Consider the following 21,133-nt stretch of genomic DNA (forward strand, 5'->3'; position numbering starts at 1 on the left):
ATGTAACGACCATGAATGTAGAAGTTTTTCTCCACTGTATCTTCCTTTGTATATATGTTTTTTATTATGAATAACGTCTCGCACAGTAGTGTAGCGGTTAGCGTAATGCTTTTCCGCGCCAGCAACCTGGGTTCAATTCCGGCCACTGCCTGTAAGGAGTTTGTACATTCTCCCTGTGTCCGCGTGGGTTTCCTCCGGGTGCTCCGGTTTCCTCCCACATTCCAAAGACATACGGGTTAGGAAGCTGTGGGCGTGCTATGTTGGCGCCGGAAGCGTGGCGACACTTGCGGGCTGCCCCCAGAACACTCTGTGCAAAAAGATGTATTTCACTGTGTGTTTCGATGTACATGTGACTAATAAAGAGATCTTATTTTCGAAATTAAAAATAAATTAAGCAAACTGGGACTGCGCTCCCGGCTGATGAGAGAAACGAGAGGTGATCTCAGTGAAACACAAAATGCCTCAGCATTTGACCGACTAGATGCTGGGGAGATGCTCCCCTGGGCTGGGGTGTCTAGAACAGGGGTCACGGCCTCAGATTAAGGGGACAGCTGTTTAGGACAGAGATGGGAGAAAATTCATCATCTGGAGGGGCTGAATCTTTGGAATTCTCTCTGCCAGAGGATCAGTCACTGAGGATTCATAGATTGTTGTATATTATGGAATCTGAGAGATATGGATAAATGGTACTGAGGCAAAATATTGGTATTGGTATTGGTATTGGTATTGGCCACAATTCCATCCTCAGAGAGAGAACGTGGTGAAGGAGTCTTCTGTAGTTGGGGTATTGGACATAAGGGCAGGGAGGTTATGCTCCAGGCTTAGAAAACCTTGGAGACAGAAGATGCCCCCCCCCACCTCCTTACACTGAGGTATCTCCCCCCCTTCTTCCAGTCCAGATGAAGGGTCGACTGTCAGACCACAGCCGGAGCACTGACGGCAGTTCTGGTCACCAGACTACAGTGAGGATGTGAACGTGCTGAAGACAGTGTTGCCCAGGATGGAGCGTTTCAGTGATGAGGAGAGGCCAGGTGTGTTCCCCCTGGAGTGGAGGAGGTTTTGGGGGGGGACGTGACTGATATATATAAAATTGAGGGAAATGAATAGGGTGGAGTTCAGGAGTCAGAGGGAGATCAAACTAGAGGACTTAGATTGGGGAGAAGGGGACAGAGATCTAGAGGGGGTTTGAGGGGGACCTCTCACCCAGAGAGCAGAGCCCCTGGAACACACTGCCTCAGTGGAAGCAGAGCCACTGACAGCGGGGAAGAAGTGTCTCGATTGAATCACTCAGACATGGAAGGTTGTGGGCCAGGTGCTGGAAGATGGGATCAGTTCTGGTTTGCAAGCCAAGGTGGTCCAAATGGCCTGCTTCTCAGCTTCTGAGGTGTACACCTGGCACTTGTGGGTAAGTAACTTTCCAAACTTGTTCCATGCGCCTACAAACAGGACGCGGGCTTGCTGAGAGACCGCAGACAGTGGAACATGGGGCAACGAACAGTCTGCTGGAGGAACAGCGGGTCGAGCAGAGTCTGTGGGGGGGGGGGGGAGGAATTGTCGACGTTTCGAGTCAAAACCCTGCATTAGGACACATCAGGACATATGTGGGACCACCGCTTCACAAGGTCCCTACTGTGCTAACATACTGCATACCTACCTACCATTAACAACCAGAATCAGGTCTATTATCACTGATTTATATGTGGTGAAATTAGTTGTTTTGCAGCGGCAGTACAGAGCAAAGATATAACGTAAAACAAAGAAATAAATAGATAGAATCCTTACCCCCATTACCATGTAATTTCCTGAGAGGGGCAAGAGCCAATTCCCAAAATCTGTTTCAATGATGCTGGGAAACCTCTGTCTAACACCAGGGGGTGAATAAACATTTTCCATGAAGTTCACAAAGTACGTGGATAGGAATGTTTAGGGGGATTAGACTAGCTTAGCTGGGAATCTTGTTTTTCATGGACCAGTTGGGCCAAAGGGCCTGTGCTGTGTAACTCTTACGAATCATTGAATGGTAGAACGAGGGGGCAGGAGCCGAATGGCCGACCTTTGATGCTTTATTCAAACCCACTTCTGCCCTCCAATCCACCTCTTTCACATGTTAGGAGCTCGGTTACAGTTCTGTAGCTACCCCCACAACCCCCCCCCCCCACACACACACAGACATACACACAATCACTCACACAGACAGATGCACACACACACACACAGACACAAGCATACACAGACTCACACATACAGACACACACACACACACTCTCACACAGTCACACACAGACACACACACCTGCACACACACAGACACTGCCACACACAGGCACACACTCACACGCACACAGACACTGCCACACACAGGCACACACACACTCACACAGGCACACACAGACCCTGCCACACACAGACACACACACACTCACACAGACACACACAGACCCTGCCACACACAGACACACACACACTCACACAGGAACACACAGACCCTGCCACACACAGGCACACACTCACACGCACAGATCCGACTGCCTTGAAGCAATTTCTGCGCAACAGATGGGAAGAGGGAAAGCTGACAATTCCCTGGTCGGGGAGGTGGGAGGGGCCCGGACGTGGAGATTTGGATAGGATCTTGAGCAATCTGATTTCCTAGATTTCCAGAGGAAGGGGTCCCGACCGGAGTTTGGGGCGAGTGCGGCCGGGTGTGGCTGCTCTGTGCCGGGAGGTGAACAGTCAGTGACAGGCGGGCTGGAACCCACAATGTCTCCGGTAAGATTTCAGCCTGAAAATATCCAGGGTAAAACTCCGCACCCGGAAGTTGGACAGAAGCGGAGGAAATTAACTTTAAAGACGTTGGCATAAATAACTTTCTAAAAGTACTCGGGGCGTAGAGCTGGAAAGTTGTCTCTAAACTTTCAGTGTGGGGCGAATTTAAAGTTTAGTTTGTGCCATTTATTGGAACGTGTTGGGAGCACGAGAGGAAGAGATTTAAAGTTTGCTGTCAAGTTGCGGCGTCAGCCCTTTGTAAATCTCTCGGACTGGGGCTCCCTCCGCCCGTCACACCCCGCTCCCCGCTCCCCGCTCCCCGCTCCCCGGGTTCGAGACCCCCTCCGGATTCGGGCTGACCCTCCCAGGGAAATTCTGAGGGAGCGCTGCCTTGAGAGAGGGGTTGAGGGAGCGCCGCGGGAGGGGCGGGGTGAGGGAGGGAGCGCCACAGGAGGTTGCCCATTTAGAACGGGTAGAACACAGCTTCTGACTGGGAGGGCTGGTGGTTGGGACCAGGGTTAGGGGTTAAGGTTAGGGTTTGGGGTGGTGTCAGGGGTTAGCATGGATAGGGTTTGGGGTCAGTGTTAGTGGTAACGTTAGGGGTGAGGCATTGTTAGGGCTCAGGTTTAGGGGTTAGGGCTGGGATTAGTGGGGATGGGGTTAAGGTTAGGGTTTGGGGTGGTCAGGGGTTATCAAGGTTAGGGTTTGGGGTCAGTTAGTGGTAACGTTAGGTTTAGGGGTGAGGCATTGTTAGGGGTTAGGGCTGAGGGCTGGGGTTAGTAGGGGATGGGGTAGGGGTTGTGGTTAGGGGTCATGGTTAGGTGATCGGGTTGTTCGGGGCTGGGGTTATGTTGTCAGTGTGAGGGCAGTGGGATGAACATTCTTCTCATGTCTGTTGTTCTCTGTACCTGAGATTTCCTCTCCCCGGACCCAGCCACTATCCAGTCCACACCTTCACCACTCGGGCCTGGTTCCACTCCTGTTTATTGGGATTCCTGCTCGATTGCTTATTTTCTTTTTATTCAGGGCGGATAGAGTTTTGTGGTGTTTGAGGGGGTGGGGCATTGCCTGGGATCAGGGGTGTGAGGAGATGGGGCTGTTGGTGTGGTGAGGAGGAGGGTGAGTGTTGCTTGGGGGCTGGGGAGAGGCGACGGGGTGAGGGATAGGGTTTGGTGTTGGTGGTAGGGATAGGTTTAGGGGTTAGAGATTGGGGTTAGGGGTTAAGGTTGGTGTTATGGGTTAGCATCAGGTTGAGTTAGGGGTTAAGGGTAGGGGTTGGGGTTAAGGGTTAGCGTTCGGTTGGGTTAAGTTTTGGTGTTAAGGTTGGGGTTAAGGGTTAGTGTTAAGTTGGGTTTAGGGTTAGTGTTAGGTTGGGTTAAGGTTAGGGGTTAAGGGTTCGCATTAGTTTGGGTTTGGGTTTTTGAGAGGGCTTTCTGTGGCATAGTTACCCCCTCTGACCTGACAACCCCTCTCCTTGTCCCCGACAGCTCTAGGAGGATGGCATGGACGCAGGAGGGGCCTGCCTTGGGAGTCCCCCACCTCGCCTGGACACCGACCGGCGGAAGACTCCAGAGAGAGCCCTGTATCCGGGGAGCGGGACCGGACTTACCGGGGATGGCCAGGGTCTCCCCGGCTGTGGACTGAAGGCCGCCCAGGACCGGGACATTTCTTGTGAGACTCCGGAGGCCCGGAAGGGACAGAATGGCCACTTGTTGGGCTCGGACACTGACCACTGGTCTCGGAGAACGGACGGGCCGGGGGGTTCCCTGTCCCAGGGGCCAGAGGAGGCTGATGACCCATTGCCCATCATGGACTGGGAAGCCCTGGAGAACCACATCGCTGGCCTGCAGCTGAAGGAGACGGAGAGGAGGGCACGAGATGGGGGCAGAGTCCCACCTGTGGAACCCCCTCCCTCGGTGAGACCCCGCCCCCCCCCCAAGGGCTGTGACACGGGGGGGGAATGGCCCGGAGCCCCCCAGACAAGCAAAACGTCACCCGGGGCGCACGGTGGGGGAGGTGCTCAACTGGGACACATGGTGGGGGTGGGGAGATTCTCGTCGGGTCGGGAGGGATCTGTGGAGGGGGGAACAGAAGAGTCGACGAGCTCAAGGTGGGAGAGGCTGGAGGGCAGATGGAGGTTAGGGTGGGAGAGGGGAGGGGCAAACAGGATTTGGGGGCAAGAAGCTAATGGGCCGGCAGAGGAGGGCAGTGATGGGGGTGTGATGGAGGGGGCAGGATGGGGATAACAGCTCCCACACCTGAAGCTCGGTGGTGAATCAGGGCTGAGTTTGTGCTCTCGCCACTGTGAAACGTGGGCAGATTGGGGGGGGGTGGTTTGGGGTACGAGCTGGGGGGATGGAGGACGGACTGGGGGGGTGGGGGGAGTTGGGTTGGGGGAGTGGGGTTGGGGAAGGGACTGGGGGGGATTGGGGGTGGACAGTGTTTCTCCAGGGAATTGGAGACTTCACTGGGATTATCTGGATTTACGGGCTAGGGTAAGAAAGGGAGGGGGAGGGGTGTTGGGGGATGGGTGTGTCTGGGGAGGGAGAGGTGGGTGTCGGGGTGGGAGTGTGTCTGGGGTGGGATGGGGGAGTTGTTGGGGAGGTGGGGTGGGGGGTGTTTGGGGAGGGGGGTTGTTGTGGGGGTTAGTTACCACCATACGTCACCACACATACTGAGACCCCTGTTTCCCTGCAGCCCACGGGCAGGCGCCGGTCGGGCGGGGCGCGGCGCCTCGTCTCCTGGCTCCGTGCCGACAGCACTGCCTGGAAGGCCATGGGGACCAGCATCGGCTGTGAGTCCAGGTGAGGGGGTTCGGGGGGACTGTGGGGGTCGGGGGTCTGGGATCATTGGGGGCTGTGGGGTCTGGGATCGGGGGGGCCGTGGGGTCGGGTGTCAGGGGGCTGTGGGGTCCAGGGTCTGGGGTCGGGGGTCCGGGGCCAAGAGCTGCCCGTCCTCTGGGGAGGGTTTGGGGGGGTGGTCTCGGGACTGGGTGGTGGGACCTGTCTCCCGATCCCCACTGGGCGACGATTCAAATCCCATTCAGAGGTGGGGAGGGGCGGTGGGGAGGGAGGATCCCACTGCGGGAGGGAGGGGGCGGTGGAGAGGGAGGGTCGATGAGGAGGGAGGGGCGGCAGGGGGGAGGGGCCGGTGGGGGGGGAGGGGCCCCCGTATCTGAGCCCTATCCTTTGAAGCAGGACTCTCAATGGTCACCTGTCCTTGGGGAACCAACGGGAACTGCTGCAGGCAAATACCAGCAGAATCCATCCCGACATCAAATATCAGTTTCCTTTTTTAAAATTTTCCTTAAGTCCTTTTGTATGATATGGTTATGGTGAAGACACTAAAGGAAAACTGGTAGATGAGATTAAGAAAGTTCCCAAAGCATTTTATCGGTATATTGAGGTAACCGGGAACAGAGTGGGGACCGATCTGTACGTGGAGATATTTCCCATTGGTGTACAAGTTACCATTACAGAGGTGAGAGGGGGAAAGTTTAAGGGAGGTGTGTGGGGCAAGTTTTTTCCACAGAGAGCGGTGGGTGGCTGGAACGGGCTGCCGGGGGTGCCGGTGGAGGCCAGTGTTTGAGAGGCTGTTAGACAGACACATGAATGTGCAGGGAAAGGAGGGATATGGAGCACGTGCGGGCAGAAGGGATTAGTTTAATTCGGCATCGTGTTCAGCACAGGCATTGTGGGCCGAAGGGCCTGTTCCTGTGCTGTACTATGTTCTGTGTTCACTCCTGCAGGAACACATTGGCCCCGAACTCCCACTGTTCCACCTACGATTGACTCTTGCCTGTTGGATGTTGACCTACCTGCAGCCGCTCCCAGTCTACTTTTTCCAGGTCCTGCCTTGTGATATGGAAAACATCCCCCCTCCCCGGTCCAGGACAGACGAGGGCTTGGTTTAGAAGTTCATCCAAAGGATGACCTCCCTCCTCCAGGTTGGGTGAGCTCCCTCACCACCAGTCTCATGGAATGGGAGAGGGTCCCGCTACCCTGCACTGGAGGGGTGGCGTAGGATGGGATTCCTGTTCTCCGATCCCAGGAGTGGGGCTTGACCACCTCCCCAGGCTCCCTGCTCTGGAAGGGCGATCACTGCCTGTGAGTCACAACTGAGGTTCAGATCCTGAGCCGTGGACTGACCCCGGTGCCCGGTCTCGCTCCCTCTGCAGATTCCACAGTCGGATGAACCTACAGCTGTGCTTCATCAATGACAGCAGCAGCGAGAGTGATGCTGAGGAAAGCAATGAAGTGTCAGCAGAAGACCCCACACCCCAGGTAGGACGTCTGATCCGCTCCCATTACAAACTCACAGTTACTCCCCTACAGACGTTGTCATCTCAGTGACCCAGGAGATCCCTCGTTGATCTCAGGAGGGCACCCTTGAACTTCTAACGAGGGGTTATCCCTGTGTCAGTTGTGGCTTGAGGGGTCCCTGCCTCTCCTCTTGGTCTCAACGCAGAGACCCCAATGCAGACTTCTGGTGGCAGAGGCCTGAGTTTGAATCCTACCGTGGAATTTAAGTTCAGTGAGTAAATGTCGTCTATAGTGGAGCAAAAAGCAAAACTACTGGAAGACCTCAGTGGGTCAAACAGCATCTGCAGAGGCAAAGAGATGGCCTGTGTGTCGGGTCAAGACCCTGTATCAGGCCGCAGCTGAACTGAATGAAGGGTCCTAGACCTGAAATGTTCAAGGATCTTCCCTCCACAGATGGAGGATCTGCTGAGTTTGTTTGTTGCTCCAGATTCCTGCGTCTGCCATCTCTGGTGTCTCTGGCTTTCGTGAGAAGGTCTGCGTACAGGAGCAGAGATGTCTCGCTGTGGTGTTTATGGAGAAACTCTGATGAGAGCTCTCCTGCAGTACTGTGTGCAGTTCTGCTCTCCTGACCCAAGAAGGGATGTCCCTGCCACAGAAAGTGAACTGAAGGCTCGAGGGAGGGAGGGGTGGGTTTGGGGTCCCACCACAACTGAACACAGGAACCCTGCAAAGTCGGCCCCCCGATCTGGGCTCAGTTTATCCAGTGTATCGGGGACCATGTTGTAAACAACAAATGCAGCACGTGCATTGCTGCTTCAAGGGGAACGGTTGCAACAGCAGGGTTGGACTTTCACAGTGAATGGCAGGGGTGTTGTAGAACAGAGGGACCTAGGAGTACAGGTACACGGTTCCCTGAAAGTGGTGTCACAGGTAGACGGGGCAGTGAAGAAAGCGTTTGGCACGCTGGCCTTCAGTCATGGCACTGAGTACAGGAGTTGGGATGTAATGTTACAGTTGTACAAAACGTTAGTGAAGCCACATTTGGAATATTGTGTTCCGTTTTGATCACCCTGCTGTAGGAAAGATGCCACTAAGCTAGGAAGAGTACAGAGGAGATTTACGAGGGACTGAGTTGGAGAGAGGTTGAGCAGATTGGGACTTTATTCCTTGGAGTGTGGGAGACCAAGCAGTGACCTAGAGGTGTATAAAATCATGAGGGGCATAGACAGGGTGAATGTGCCCAGTCTTATTCCCAGAGCTGGGGAATCAAGAACTAGAGGGTGTAGGTTTGAGGGGAGAGATTTAATAAGAACCTGAAGGGCAACTTTTTCACCCAAAGGGTGGTCCATATATGGAACGAGCTGCCAGAGGAAGTGGTTGAGGCAGGTACGTTAACAACATTTAAAAGACACTGACAGGTACATGAATAGGAAAGGTTTAGAGGGATGTGGGCCCAACACAGGCAAATGGGACCAGCTTAGATGGGAATCTTGGTCAGCATGGACCGGTTGGGCCGAAGGGCCTGTTTCCATGCTGTATGACTCTGAGACTCAAGACTGTTTGGGTCCCAACCTGCTCAACTGCTGGAGGAACAGTGGGTCAGGCAGCATCTGTGGAGGCAGAGGGATGGTTGACATTTCAGGTCGGATTCCTGCATCAGGAGTCTTTGGGTCCCTGCAAGGGAAGAGGTGAAGTGACAGGGGTGGCATCTCCTGCTGGTGCACGGAGAAGTGCCTTGGGGCAGGGTGTGGTGGGCAGGGGCAGAGAGGTGCACCAGCAAGTCACAAAGGGCATCCACCTTTTGGGAGGGAAGTCTGTGGTTGGTGCTGGAATGTTGTTGGTGTTAATTGTGGATCGTGATCTGTTGAACACGGAGGCTGTAGTGTGAAAGGTGAGGACCAGGGAACTCTGTCCTGGAGGAGATGGGGTGAGAGTTAGTAATTGGTTTATTATTGTCACATGTTCTGAGGTACAGTGAAAAACTTTGTTTTGCGTGCCATCCAGACAGATAATTTCAACACCTAAGTACATCGAGGTAGTACGAGGGAAAACAATCACAGAATGCAGGATATAGTGTTACAGTTACAGAGAAAGTGCAATGCAGGCAGACAATAAGGTGCAAGGGCCACGACAAGGTAGATCTTATCGTACTAGGGAACAGCGGGATAGAAGCTGTCCTTGAGCCTGGTGGTACGTGCTTTCAGGCTTTTGTATCTTCTGCCTGATGGTGGGGGAGGGGGGGAGAAGAGAGAATGTCCGGGGTGGGATTGGTCTTGGCTGCTTTACCAAGGCAGCGAGAAGTGTAGACAGGGTCCACGGAGGGGAGGCTGGTTTCAGTGATGTGCTGGGCTGTGTCCACAACTCTCTGCAGTTTCTTGCAGTCCCGGGCAGAGCAGTTGCCGTCCCAAGCTGTGATGCATCCGGATCAGATGCTTTCTGTGGTGTATCTGTAACGGGCGATAGCTGAGGCAAGGTAAGGTAGAGGGGAATCCATGGTGCAGGAAGGAGGAGGGGGTTTTGTGGGCGCCAGGCTGGAATCGCGCCCTGTAGCTGTGTTGACCGGATATGTGTGGTTCCTCCACAGCTGGCAGGAGGAGAGGCGTCCGAGGCCGAACGAGCTCTGGCCGCTCGCAGGAAGGAGCTGGAGCGAGAGGCCAAACGGAGCCTCGCCCTGGTCAAGAGGCAGCTCGACCAGGAGAAGCAGCGCCAGCGAGAGATCACAGCCTCGGTGAGTGAGAGCTGCCTGCACCCCCCCCCCCCCCCCCCCACCAAGACCCCTCTCCAGGACCCCCACCCAGCCTCTGGTCAGGTAACCTCATGGGGGAAGGGCACCTCTGGGTGAGTTCTCCTCCCTGTCAGGGGATCGTAGGTTCAAATCCCAACTCGGAGGCTCGAGTGGCAAAGTCTGGTTCAGTCTTCGTGAGGAGGGAGGACTGCGCCGCGGGCGGGGCGGTGAGGGAGCGCTGTGTGAGGGGTGGCAAGGAGGGAGCGCCGCGCTGTGGGAGATGGATGAGACATGCTTTCAAAGACGAGTACAAAAGATCCCAATGCCACCACATTGTAGAGAAGGGGAATTCTCCCCAACTTCCGAGGCCCAACATTTATCCCCTCACGAACCATCTCTGGGTCACTGGGGTATCCTCTCTGTGAGGGCTCGGGTTGAGCCAGTTATCTACCATTGCCAGTGGAAAGGTTTAGGACATACGGAGTTGTGTGGGGTGCTCTGCGAGCATGTTTTCCCTTTGTCTTCGCCGACGGAGTTTATGATTTTGTGTCCTCAGTCCAATGGTGCTCTGGGGAGAGGACAAACCCTGGACCCCAGCGACCTGTGGGACATGTCCGTGCTACAGCTGCAGGAGCTGCAAACGAGCGTCTTCTCCCAGATTCACCGTAAGTTCAAGGTTGGGGGAGCTGGGGGTGGGGGGAGGTGGGGAAGGAGGGGTAAGGGGTCGAGGAGCGCAAGGTCAAGGAGGGGAGTGTGTTTTTGCTATTGGGCAGTGTTTCGTAATGCCACTGATTGACACAATAATGTGAAGACTTTCCATCAAATGTTCACAAATCCACACGCTTAAAAAATCATTGTTTAGGTCACTTCTGAAGGCATAGAGATCAGCCCCAGTCACTCAGTGGTGGGATGGATTTCTAACAGCTCAGTGCCGACTAAAGTAAAGCTTTGCAATTTTGGGTTCTGTGGAGCATCATTGAGAAAGTGTAGAGGGAGCTTCACCCTGTGTCTGACCCCGGGAGTGTGTGATGGGACGGTGTGCAGGGAGCTTCACCCTGTGTCTGACCCCGGGAGTGTGTGATGGGACGGTGTGCAGGGAGCTTCACCCTGTGTCTGACCCTGGGAGTGTGTGATGGGACGGTGTGGAGGGAGCTTCACCCTGTGTCTGACCCCGGGAGTGTGTGATGGGACGGTGTGGAGGGAGCTTCACCCTGTGTCTGACCCCGGGAGTGTGTGATGGGACGGTGTGCAGGGAGCTTCACCCTGTGTCTGACCCTGGGAGTGTGTGATGGGACGGTGTGCAGGGAGCTTCACCCTGTGTCTGACCCCGGGAGTGTGTGATGGGACAGTGTAGAGGGAGCTTCACCCTGTGTCTGATCCCAGGAGTGTGATGGGACGGTCCCTGCCTGTAGCAACACCCTTTCATTTGAAGGAAGTAGTGGAGTCAAAGTCCTTTGAATAGGGAATGGACCTGGTCAGACAGGAGGAGTGGGTGAATGATTGTGGGGGAAGTTGTTTAAAGTCACGGGGGGGTGTGGGGAAAGGACTGGCGAGGGGTAGGGGTAGGAGGCCAGTGTGGAGCAGTTGGGTCGAATGTTCTGCAGACTTCCCACGTTTGGCTATTGTGCTGCTGTTGGTGGTTTAACCACCAGAGGGAGTTCTCTCTCATTCCTTCAAACTCTGTCCTGGCTGGAGCTCAGAACTGTGGGTCCACTCTGCACCAGGGGCTTTTTTTTGGGGGGTGTTGTAAGGGCAATAGTTGGTGGGCGGGGGTGAGGGGGGGGCAAGAATAGAGAGGTGGTCCTGGCATTGCTGGTGGCTCCCGGTCTCTCATTCAGGCAGCCGTGGGACCGAACCCCGACTCGGAGAACAGTACCGAGGGAGTGCTGCGCTGTCAGCAGCGCTCCTCCGACAGTGCCTTGCCTTGGTGAGCGGACCAGGGTTGGCCACAGAAGTTGAGCCCTGGATTTATTTGGACATCCCTGCAGAGAGAAACAGAAGGTGGTCGATGACCTTCCACTGGGCTCAGAGAAAGAACCTGAACAAGTTCAGAGATACAGAGAAGGGGTGGGAAGAGCACAGGGAAGTATCTGTGGTAGGGTAGAGACCAAGAGAGACTGAATGACACAAGTAGGGGTGGTGCCTGTTGGGAGAGGGTGGGGAAAGCTGATTAATCGCAGCTGACCTGTCTGAGGGAGGGGTAAATAGAGGGAAATGAACGACATCTGGCAAAACTAACACTGGAACTGTCAGGTACTGCACAGGTGCCGGAAACCCAAAATAAAACGGAAAGCGCTGAGAATACTAAGCAGGTCAGACGGCATCTGTGGAGGCAGAAACACAGGGTTAACGTTACAGCGGCATGGCTGGTAGATCCGCTGCCTCAGGGCTCCAGAGAACCCCGGTTCAACCCCCGCCTCCGATGCTCTGTGTGTTTGTGTGTGCGTGGGTTCCCCCGGGTGGTCCGGTTCCCTCCCACATCCCAACGACGTGTGGGGGTCGGTGGTTTAATCGCCCGCTGTAAATTGCCCCCCTAAGTGCGTGGGTGAGGGGTAGAATCTGGGCAGAGTTGATGGGGAACAGGGGGAGAATAAAATGGGATCAGTGTAAACAGGTGGTTGATGGTCGGCAGGGACTCGACGGGCCGAAGGGCCTCCTTCATGCTGTATGACCCTTTCTTGATTCTTTTGACCTTTGCTCCATGTCCCCTGGTTCTTGACCCTTCCGCCAATGAGATCTCCCCCTCATTAGTTTAAATACCTCTATTGGACCCCTTTGCAACCTATCTTTCTAGCTGGTATCAGTTGTAACCCGGTCGTAATGACAGATAATCAACCTGAAATGTTAATTCTGTTTCTCTCTCCACAGATGCTGCCTGACCTGCTGAGTGCTTCTCGCATTTTCTGATTTTATTTCAGATTTCTGGCATCTGCAGTGTTTTATATCTCTGTCCCAATGCATTCTCAGCCCCCCCACCTCTGTTCTCAGTCATTTCCCGCTGTTTACCCCTCCCTCAGATAGATCAGCTGCGATTAACCAGCCTTCCCCCACCGTCTCTCAGCAGGCACCAGCATCTTCCTGTGCCATTTAGTTTCTCCTGGTCTCTACCCTATAGAGCCATACAGCACGGATACAGGCCCTTCGGCCCAACCAGTCCATGCTGACCATGGTGCTCACCCAGCTAGTCCCAATTCCCGGCGTTCGGCCCATATCCCTCCAAGCCCCACCCCTCCATGTACCTATCCAAGTGCTTCTTAAATGATCCCGTTGTACCTGCCTCACCCATTTCCTCTGGCAGCTCGTTCCATACACTCACCACCCTCTGCGGGAAAAAGTTGCCCCTCAGGTCCCTATTAAACCTTTCCCCTTTCACCCTAAGCCTATACCCCCTAGTTTTGGACTCCCCTACCCTGGGGTAAAGACTCTTACCGTCCACCTTATCTCTGCCTCTCATAATTTTAAACACTTCTATAAGGTCGGCCCCTCATTCTCCTACATTCCAAGGAGTAAAGACCCAGCCTGGCCAACCTCTCCCTGTAACTCAGGCTCTTGAGTCCTGGCAACATCCTCGTAAATGCTCTCTGCACTCTGTCCAGTTTAACCACATCACAGGCCTTCCTTCTGTGCTCTTCCCCCCCTCACCCCCCAACTTAAAAGTTCACATTTATTATCGGAGTCTTACACACCCAGGGTATAAATGCCATGAAAGTTAACTCCTGGCAGCAGCAACACACCACATTACAAGCACGACACTCATAAGTTAGGCCACACTTGGAGTACTGTGTCCAGTTCTGGTCGCCTCATTATAGGAAGGATGTGGAGGCGTTGGAAAGGGTACAGGGATTTACCAGGATGCTGCCTGGTTTAGAGAGTATGCATTATGAGGAGAGACTAAGGGAGCTCGGGCTTTACTCTTTGGAGAGAAGGAGGATGAGAGGAGACATGATAGAGGTGTACGAGATATTAAGAGGAATAAATAGAGTGGACAGCCAGCGCCTCTTTCCCAGGGCACCAATGCTCAATACAAGAGGGCATGGCTTTAACGTAATGGGTGGGAAGTTCAAGGGAGATATCAGAGGGAGGTTTTTCACCCAGAGAGTGGTTGGTGCATGGAATGCGCTGCCTGTGGCGGTGGTGGAGGCTGATACGTTGGTCAAGTTCAAGAGATTGTTAGATAAGCATATGGAGGAATTTAAGATAGAGGGATATGTGGGAGGAAGGGGTTAGATAGTCTTAGGTGTGGTTTAAAGGTCGGCACAACATGGTGGGCCGAAGGGCCTGTATTGAGCTGTATTGTTCTATAGTTCTATTTTAAACTTAAATTAGCATAAATTATACATAATTTAAATGACAAAATAAACAGAACAACACCAGTGCAAGTTGAGAGAGAGAGAGAGAGAAAGAAATCTCGTCCATGGTGGTGTTGGGGTTTTTCAGGTGGGTTCAAGAACCTGACGGCAGTGGGGAAGAAACTGTTGTTGAACCTTGAGGTGTGAGTCTTCAGGCTCCTGTACCTCCTGCCTGATGGCAGCGTGGAGAAGAGGGCACAGCCCGGATGGTGGGGGGGCCCTGATGATGGGTGTCGCCTTCCTGAGACGTCGCCTCTTGTAGACGTCCTCGATAGTGGGGAGTCCCTGATGATGGGTGCCACCTCCTGGGACATTGCCTCTCGTAGACGGTGGGGAGAGCTGTACCCATGGTGGAACTGGCTGTCCCATTCTCCCAGATCTGCTCACGGATCATTGACACGTCTCCACAGGTGCTGCCTGACCGGCTGAGCATTTCCAGCAATTTTTGAGTCGGTTGGGGGGGGGTTCATGACGGAAGCCAATTCATGGCCCCTGGGGTCTCCCTGTGAATGGTCAGCGCTGACCTTTGACCTGGTCTGGCTCTCCCCTCAGGCCTGAACACCCAGCTGATGGAACTTCTGGAAGTCCGGGATGACCTGAAGACGGAGCAGGATGCCATGTTGGTGGAAATAGGGGACTTGACGCATTGAATCCAAATCTGGGTGAGTGCTGACATCTCTTAAAGGGGTCAGGTGTCAGTGGTCTACTCTTAACATGGACAGGGATCACCCTATCTGTAACCCCTACACCCCTCTGTACTCCCTGTACAACCCTCCTTAACCCCTCTACACCCCTCCCTGTCTCTGTAACCCCCTCCGGCCCCTACACCCCTCCCTGTCTCTGTGACCTTCTCCGGCCCCTGCCCACTCCCTGTCTCTGTGACCCTCCGATGCTTGGATCCTCGAGGAGGAGAGAGGTGCATTGGGAATGGAGAGAGAGGTGGGGCAAGACAATGTGGAGAGGCAGGTGGGAGCTCTGCGAGAGGTGTGGTGGGCCGGGGAAGATCCCACGCCGAGGGGCGTCACACTGCGGGAGGGGTGGCGAGGAGCCTGGCCGCCTGTCACTTCTGCGGCTGGGAGGAGACGGTGTACCACGCGTACGCGGAGTGCGAGAGGTTGCAGACCCTCTTCGAGTGTCTGCGGGGGCTGCTGCTGAAGTTCTGGTTGCACTTCAGCCCGGCGCTGTTCGTCTACGGGCACCCGGTGCGGCGCGGGGAGGGGCGCGCGGCGGATCTCCTGGTGGGTCTCCTGCCGGGCCTGGCCAAGCTGGCCATCCACGGGACGCGTCGGCGGGCGGCCAAGGGTCCCGGCAGGTCGGCCTGCCTGCCCGTCTTCCGCGCTTACGTGCGCGCGCGGGTGCGTCTAGAGAGGGAGCACGCGGTTCCCGCGGGCACCCTAGCCGAGTTCCGCGCTCGGTGGGCCCCTCAGGGGATCGTGTGTGTCGTGGACGGTACAGACGCGATTCTTATTTGAAGTGTCGCGTTGACGGGTGTGGAGTCGCGTGTGTGTTTCGGTAGTATTAATTTGCATTCTCTACCATAGTACGTCGTTGCGTAGTTTCTTCTTTTCTGTATTAGATGTAGTGTTTTGACACTGGTTGTCTTTTGTAGTGCTTTTAGTGAATAAACGTTTATTATTAAAAAAAAGGGCTGGCGAGGAGGGAGCAGCGTGCTGGGAGAGGGATCTGCAGCAAGGCCTGGCTGACGAGTACATGTCTTTCCCCCTCAGATTCTGTGTGACTGCACCCGTGGGGAACTTGGAGAGTTCAATGATGGACGCTTTTAATTGCGGCGAATTTTGTCCTGGGATTGGGAACCTCCAGCTCGGACTCCCGACACCGGATGAGGTGGGCGCTACTTCACAGGACGCGTGGCTGAACGGGTTCCAGGAACACCCTCTTCCCCCTTCCCCTCTGCAAAGCCTGGAGCCTGCATAAAGACAGAAACAGACCATTCGGCCTCCTTGAGGTTGTACTAGCCCCCACCTTGCTGGCTGCAGATCTTAACTTGACCCGGCTCCGGTAATTTGGGAAGGTGCTGAGGTCGGAGCCTGTCAGGCAGAGCGGGAACAGGGGCCGCAGGGTGAAGAAGTGAGTTGTACTGCGAGTCAGTCTGGATGCTGGATGCTGGACGCTGACTGTTCATTTCCCTCCACGGATGTTGCCTGACCCGCTGAGTTCCTCCAGCGCCTTTTGTGTGTAGCTCCAGATTCTGCGGTCTCCTGTGTCCCTCTCTCTCTCTGTGTCTGATTCCTGGCCTGGCTCAGACTACCCCTTCTACCACAGCAGTCAAGCCTGGGGATTGTCCCAGGAATAGGGGATCTGCTTTGGAATGTGCACAAGAATCCAAGAAAGTGGGGAAACGGCGACAGGGTCGGAGGAAGGGGGGCAGTGGGATCTGCAGAAATCCGTACGGATGCCCACTCCCAGCCCTCTCGAGAGAATCCCATGGGATGCCACATCCGGAACACCGCATGGACAATGGACTGGGAGCGTGAGTGTGATGTAGGTGTGTCCAGGACCATCCGCCTGTGTTTTGTTCAGACTGTGATGTTTAAACTGAAATGTATATTTTTTTTAAGTTACTGGTTCCTTCATGTTAACCCAGCCGCTGAGGTAAAGAAACATTATTCAGTGCAAAAATAAAGTTTTACGCCACAAAGGATTTTCTTTCTTTATGACAGTGTTCTGTGGATCACACCCATTCTCTCGATTCTGTTGTTCAAGCTGCCCTCCAGGAGATTCAACACAGAGACCAGGGTGAGAGGGGCGTTGCAGAGCGAACACCATACCGACCACCTTTTGGAAGTTGGTTTATTATTATCACATGTACTGAGACACAGTGCAAAGCTTTTGTGTACGTGCCATCCAGACAGGTCATTCCATACATCAGTACATTGAGGTAGTATAAAAGGAAAGCAGAATGCAGAATATCCTGTTACTGTTACAGGAAAAAGTGCAGTGCAGGCAGACAATGAGGTGTAAGGGCCACGACGAGGTAGACTGAGAGGTCAAGAGCTCATCTTTATTGTGTAAGAGGTCCATACAAGAGTCTGATAACAGCGGGACAGCTTGAGCCTGGTGGTACGTGTTCTCGTTTTTTTAAAAAATTTTATTTACAGCGTGGTAACAGGCCCTTCTGGACCAATGAGTCCGCGCCGCCCACTTTAAACCCAAATTAACCTACCCATATGTCTTTGCAATGTGGGAGGAAACCGGAGCACCCGGAGGAAACCCACGCAGACACGGGAGAACGTACAAACTCCTTACAGACAGCTGCAGGAATCGAACTCCGATCTGCCCAATGGGAAGGGGGAGAAGAGAGAATGACCGGGGTGGGAGGGGTCTTTGATTATGCTGGCTGCTTTCCTGAGGCAGCGGGAAGTGTAGACAGAGTCCATGGAGGGGAGGCTGGCTTGCGTGATGGACTGGGCTATGTTCACGGCTCTGCAATTTCTTGTGGTCCTGGGCAGAGCAGTTGCCGTCCCAAGCCGTGATGCAGCCGGATAGGATGCTTTCTCTGGTGCATCTGTAAAACAAAAATTGGTGAAGGTCAAAGGGGACATGCCAAATTTCCTCAGCCTTCTGAGGTTGTCATGTGACTTTTAAGTTGGACTCCAGGAATCCCACTGAAATACAGACACTCACTTTTCCACAGTTTGGGCCAACATTCCTCCACCTCTCAACGGGGTCAGAACAGAAACAACAGAAGAAGGTGGTGCAGTGGGTAGAGCCACTGCTTCACAGCTCCAGAGACCCCGGTTCGATCCTGACCTCCGCCTGTGTGTGTGTGTGAGAGAGTGAAGTTTGCACGTTCTCCCTGTGACCACATGGGTTTCCCCCAGGTGCTCCAGTTCCCTCCCACATCCCAATGACTTGTGGCGTCGGTGGGTTAATTGGCTGCTGTAAATTGCCCATCAAGTGGTAAAAAGGATCAAACAAGAGTTGATGCGCATGTGTGAGAGACTGGGAGAACTGGACTGATGGGATAGCTCCCCTGTGAGCCAGTATGGTCCTAGTGGGCCAAATGGTCTCCTTGCCCGGTGCAATAAGTTGGGGAAACAAGGATGAGAGCTTTATAGTAACTGGGAACGGTGTGAGGCAGCGAACACAGCACAAATTCACTTGGGAGGAGTTGGATCTGGACAAGCCTGGAGGCTGCGGAGGCTGGAAGGAGGGAGACGGATTTGGAGAGTGCCTGGATGAAGGTTTCATTCTCGAAGACAGGGCTATGGTGTGGAGCAATGGGTGGCGTGCACACAATCTCCCTGTGCCTTTTGACATTATTCCGTCTCCAATATTCCAGCTGGAGAGGTTAATTGACAACTGTTGTTCCTTTATCACTTGACAGACCGTCCTAATGGGTTCGATTAGCTGCCACGTACTCTGTGTAATCTGCTTGCCTGATTAATTCGTGTTTGACCGTACTGTCCTTTGGGTATGTTTTTCTCCTCAGAACAAACAGTTTGGCGTCAAAAATCTGTTGATGAAGCAACAGCAGACCAGCTGTCCCTCATTAACGTGCCCTTCCTTGATACTGGGGGATGTTTTATTACAGAGTGCATGATCCCAATGATAGCATTCTCATCGCTCCTGCTGTCTCTGGTCTTCTGCTGGGCTGGAACCTCCTCCAAATGAGCATTGGGAATTCCTAAATCGGCGGTTCCCCAGACACTGTCCCACCAGCCCCCTGCTCCATCCCCACCCTCCTGGTGATCATTTGAAACTTAACCAGGTGTGGGATGGGCTTCAAATCCCACCTCCAGATCTCTCAGTCCTCAGTCGGAATGAAATTGGAAGATTGCAGGAAAGGTGCCACAGTCTCGGAGGGGATTGGTTCCAGGGATGAGGGACTTCTGTTCCTGGTGGACTGGAGAAACCGAGGTTGCCCTCACCAGAAGGTTAAGAGGAAATTTAATCGAGACGTTTGAGGTGGTGACGATATATATAATCACTGGCCAGGAATCGGAGGATGGAAGTGGAAGGTGATCAACAAGGGAGCTGAGGAGAATTTTCTTTCCAAAGTTTTTTTGGATTCCGGAGTGCACTGCCTGGAAGGATGAAGGAGTAGGAATTTTCAAAAGGGAATCGACTTTCTCCTGGGGTAATTAGTAGGGATATCGGAAAACTACAGTGGGCACCTCCTGGTTTGTTAGTCCCGTGACATCGCTCCACTCTGCCCCTACCTCAGGCAAAATCCCACTGACGTCTTCATTTATGCACCTGCCCCTTGAGACTGTTCCAACCCTCCCCTGCCTGGACCTTCTCTCCCGGACTTGTTAAAAGGGGAAACGTACCCAGAACCCATGCTGCCCCATGTCCCGACACACCAAGTCGCACCAGTCTCTCCTCCAACCCCTCTGTGGTCTGACTCTCTCTCCATAACCTCCTCCAGCTCCTGAGATCACTGCACTCCTCTAATTCTGGCCTCTACATTCATCCTGAATTTAATCTCTGATGCCTGTTCCTGGGTCTTGACAATGTCCTGAAGTCCTGAAATTCCCACCAATTCCCCCCAGGTTCTACCCCTCACCCACGCGCTAGGGGCAACTTACAGCAGCCAATTAACCCACAAACCCATGTCTTCAGGATGTGGGAAGACCTGAAAGAAATCCATGTGGTTACTGGCAGAATGGGCAAATTCCACACAGACAGCGTTGGAAGTCGGGATTGAACCCAGGGCTCTGGAGCTGTGAGACAGCAACATTACCCCCTGCCTAACTGTGCCACCCACTGTGAATTGCTTGTGAGAACTCTGGAATGCTGCAAGGTTGTAATTAGTGCCATTGGTACACAAACTGTCTGACTGACTGCAGTTTGTGGTGGAAGATTTCAAAGTCAGAGTCGAGTTTATTGTCATCTGCACAAGTCCATGTGTGCATGGGTGCAATGAAAAGCTTACCTGCAGCAACATCACAGGCACAACATTGACAAGTAAAACATAAATTATACACAAATTACATAAGGAAGAACACAATTAGAACAAAAATTAAAGTCCATTGTAGTACAAAGTGGTCCCAGTGTTGCTGAACTGAGTCAGTGATTAGGGTTGTGCCGGTTGGTTCAAGAACCGAATGGTTGAAGGGAAGTAGCTGTTCCTGAACCTGGTGGTGTGGGGACTTCAGGCTTCTGTACCTCCTGCCCGATGGGAGCTGCGGGAAGATGGCACGGCCCGGATGGTGGGGATCTTTGATGACGGATGTTGCCTTCTTGAGGCAGCGCCTCCTGTAGACACTCCCGATGGTGGGGAGGGATGTTCTTTTGCAAAGGATTTCATTTAGAAAGAAATGCAATTAAGTATTCAACCAACGGAGAGAGTCCTTAAAATCAAATGCTTCAAAACGTGACTGTAAGGGGGACTGACTGAAACAACAATCACGTCGGTGATAGGTGGTCAGCTCAACTTCTACAGGAGTGGAGCGTGGATTGTAAATCAGACCCCTCTGAGGTCCACGAGCCAGAGTGACACCCACCACCTCTGGAAACACCCTGAGGCTCTCAGATGTTGATGAGACAACAGCAGAAGATGGCCTGGGTTTGATTCAAAAGCTAGTCCGGTGATGAACTCAGGGAGCTGTCTGCATCTGCTCCTCACACGGATTTTAAGAAGGTTAAATAGTGAGAAAATAGTTTTTAACGAAGAAGGCTGAATCCTCCCGCCTTCACTGATGTGCCTCACCTTGTACATTTATCTCTATAACACAATGGAAGAGTGGTCACCGTTCAAAATGTAGCAGCCAAGCAAATTCCACAAACAGTTGTGCAAACTGAATTATTCTCCCCACATTCCCATCAACCACCCCCACACATTCTACCCTTCACCCACACACTAGGGGGGCAATTTACAGTGGCCAATTAACCCACCGACCCCGCACGTCGTTGGGATGTGGGGGTGGGGGGAGCTGGAGCACGGGGGGGGGGGAGCACATGCAGTCACGGGGAGAAGGTGCAAACTACACACACACACACACACACACACACACACACACACACACACACGGTGCTGGTGTTCGGGATCGAACTGGGGACTGGAGCTG

General features: G+C 53.6%; 1 protein-coding gene across 1 annotated transcript; it reads left to right on the forward strand.

Moving 5' to 3' along the window:
• Window positions 1–2,621: 2,621 nt before the first annotated feature.
• Window positions 2,622–16,755, forward strand: LOC127586666 (schwannomin-interacting protein 1-like). Its single transcript, XM_052044782.1, has 8 exons — window positions 2,622–2,766; window positions 4,251–4,679; window positions 5,461–5,567; window positions 6,941–7,046; window positions 9,610–9,753; window positions 10,307–10,415; window positions 14,652–14,761; window positions 15,827–16,755. The coding sequence occupies exons 2-7, from the start codon at window positions 4,266–4,268 to the stop codon at window positions 14,747–14,749; spliced, it is 978 nt and encodes a 325-aa protein (XP_051900742.1). The 5' UTR covers window positions 2,622–2,766; window positions 4,251–4,265; the 3' UTR covers window positions 14,750–14,761; window positions 15,827–16,755.
• The last annotated feature ends 4,378 nt before the right edge of the window (window positions 16,756–21,133 follow it).

The sequence above is a fragment of the Pristis pectinata genome, chromosome 37 (assembly GCF_009764475.1).
Source record: "Pristis pectinata isolate sPriPec2 chromosome 37, sPriPec2.1.pri, whole genome shotgun sequence".
NCBI lineage: Eukaryota > Metazoa > Chordata > Chondrichthyes > Rhinopristiformes > Pristidae > Pristis > Pristis pectinata.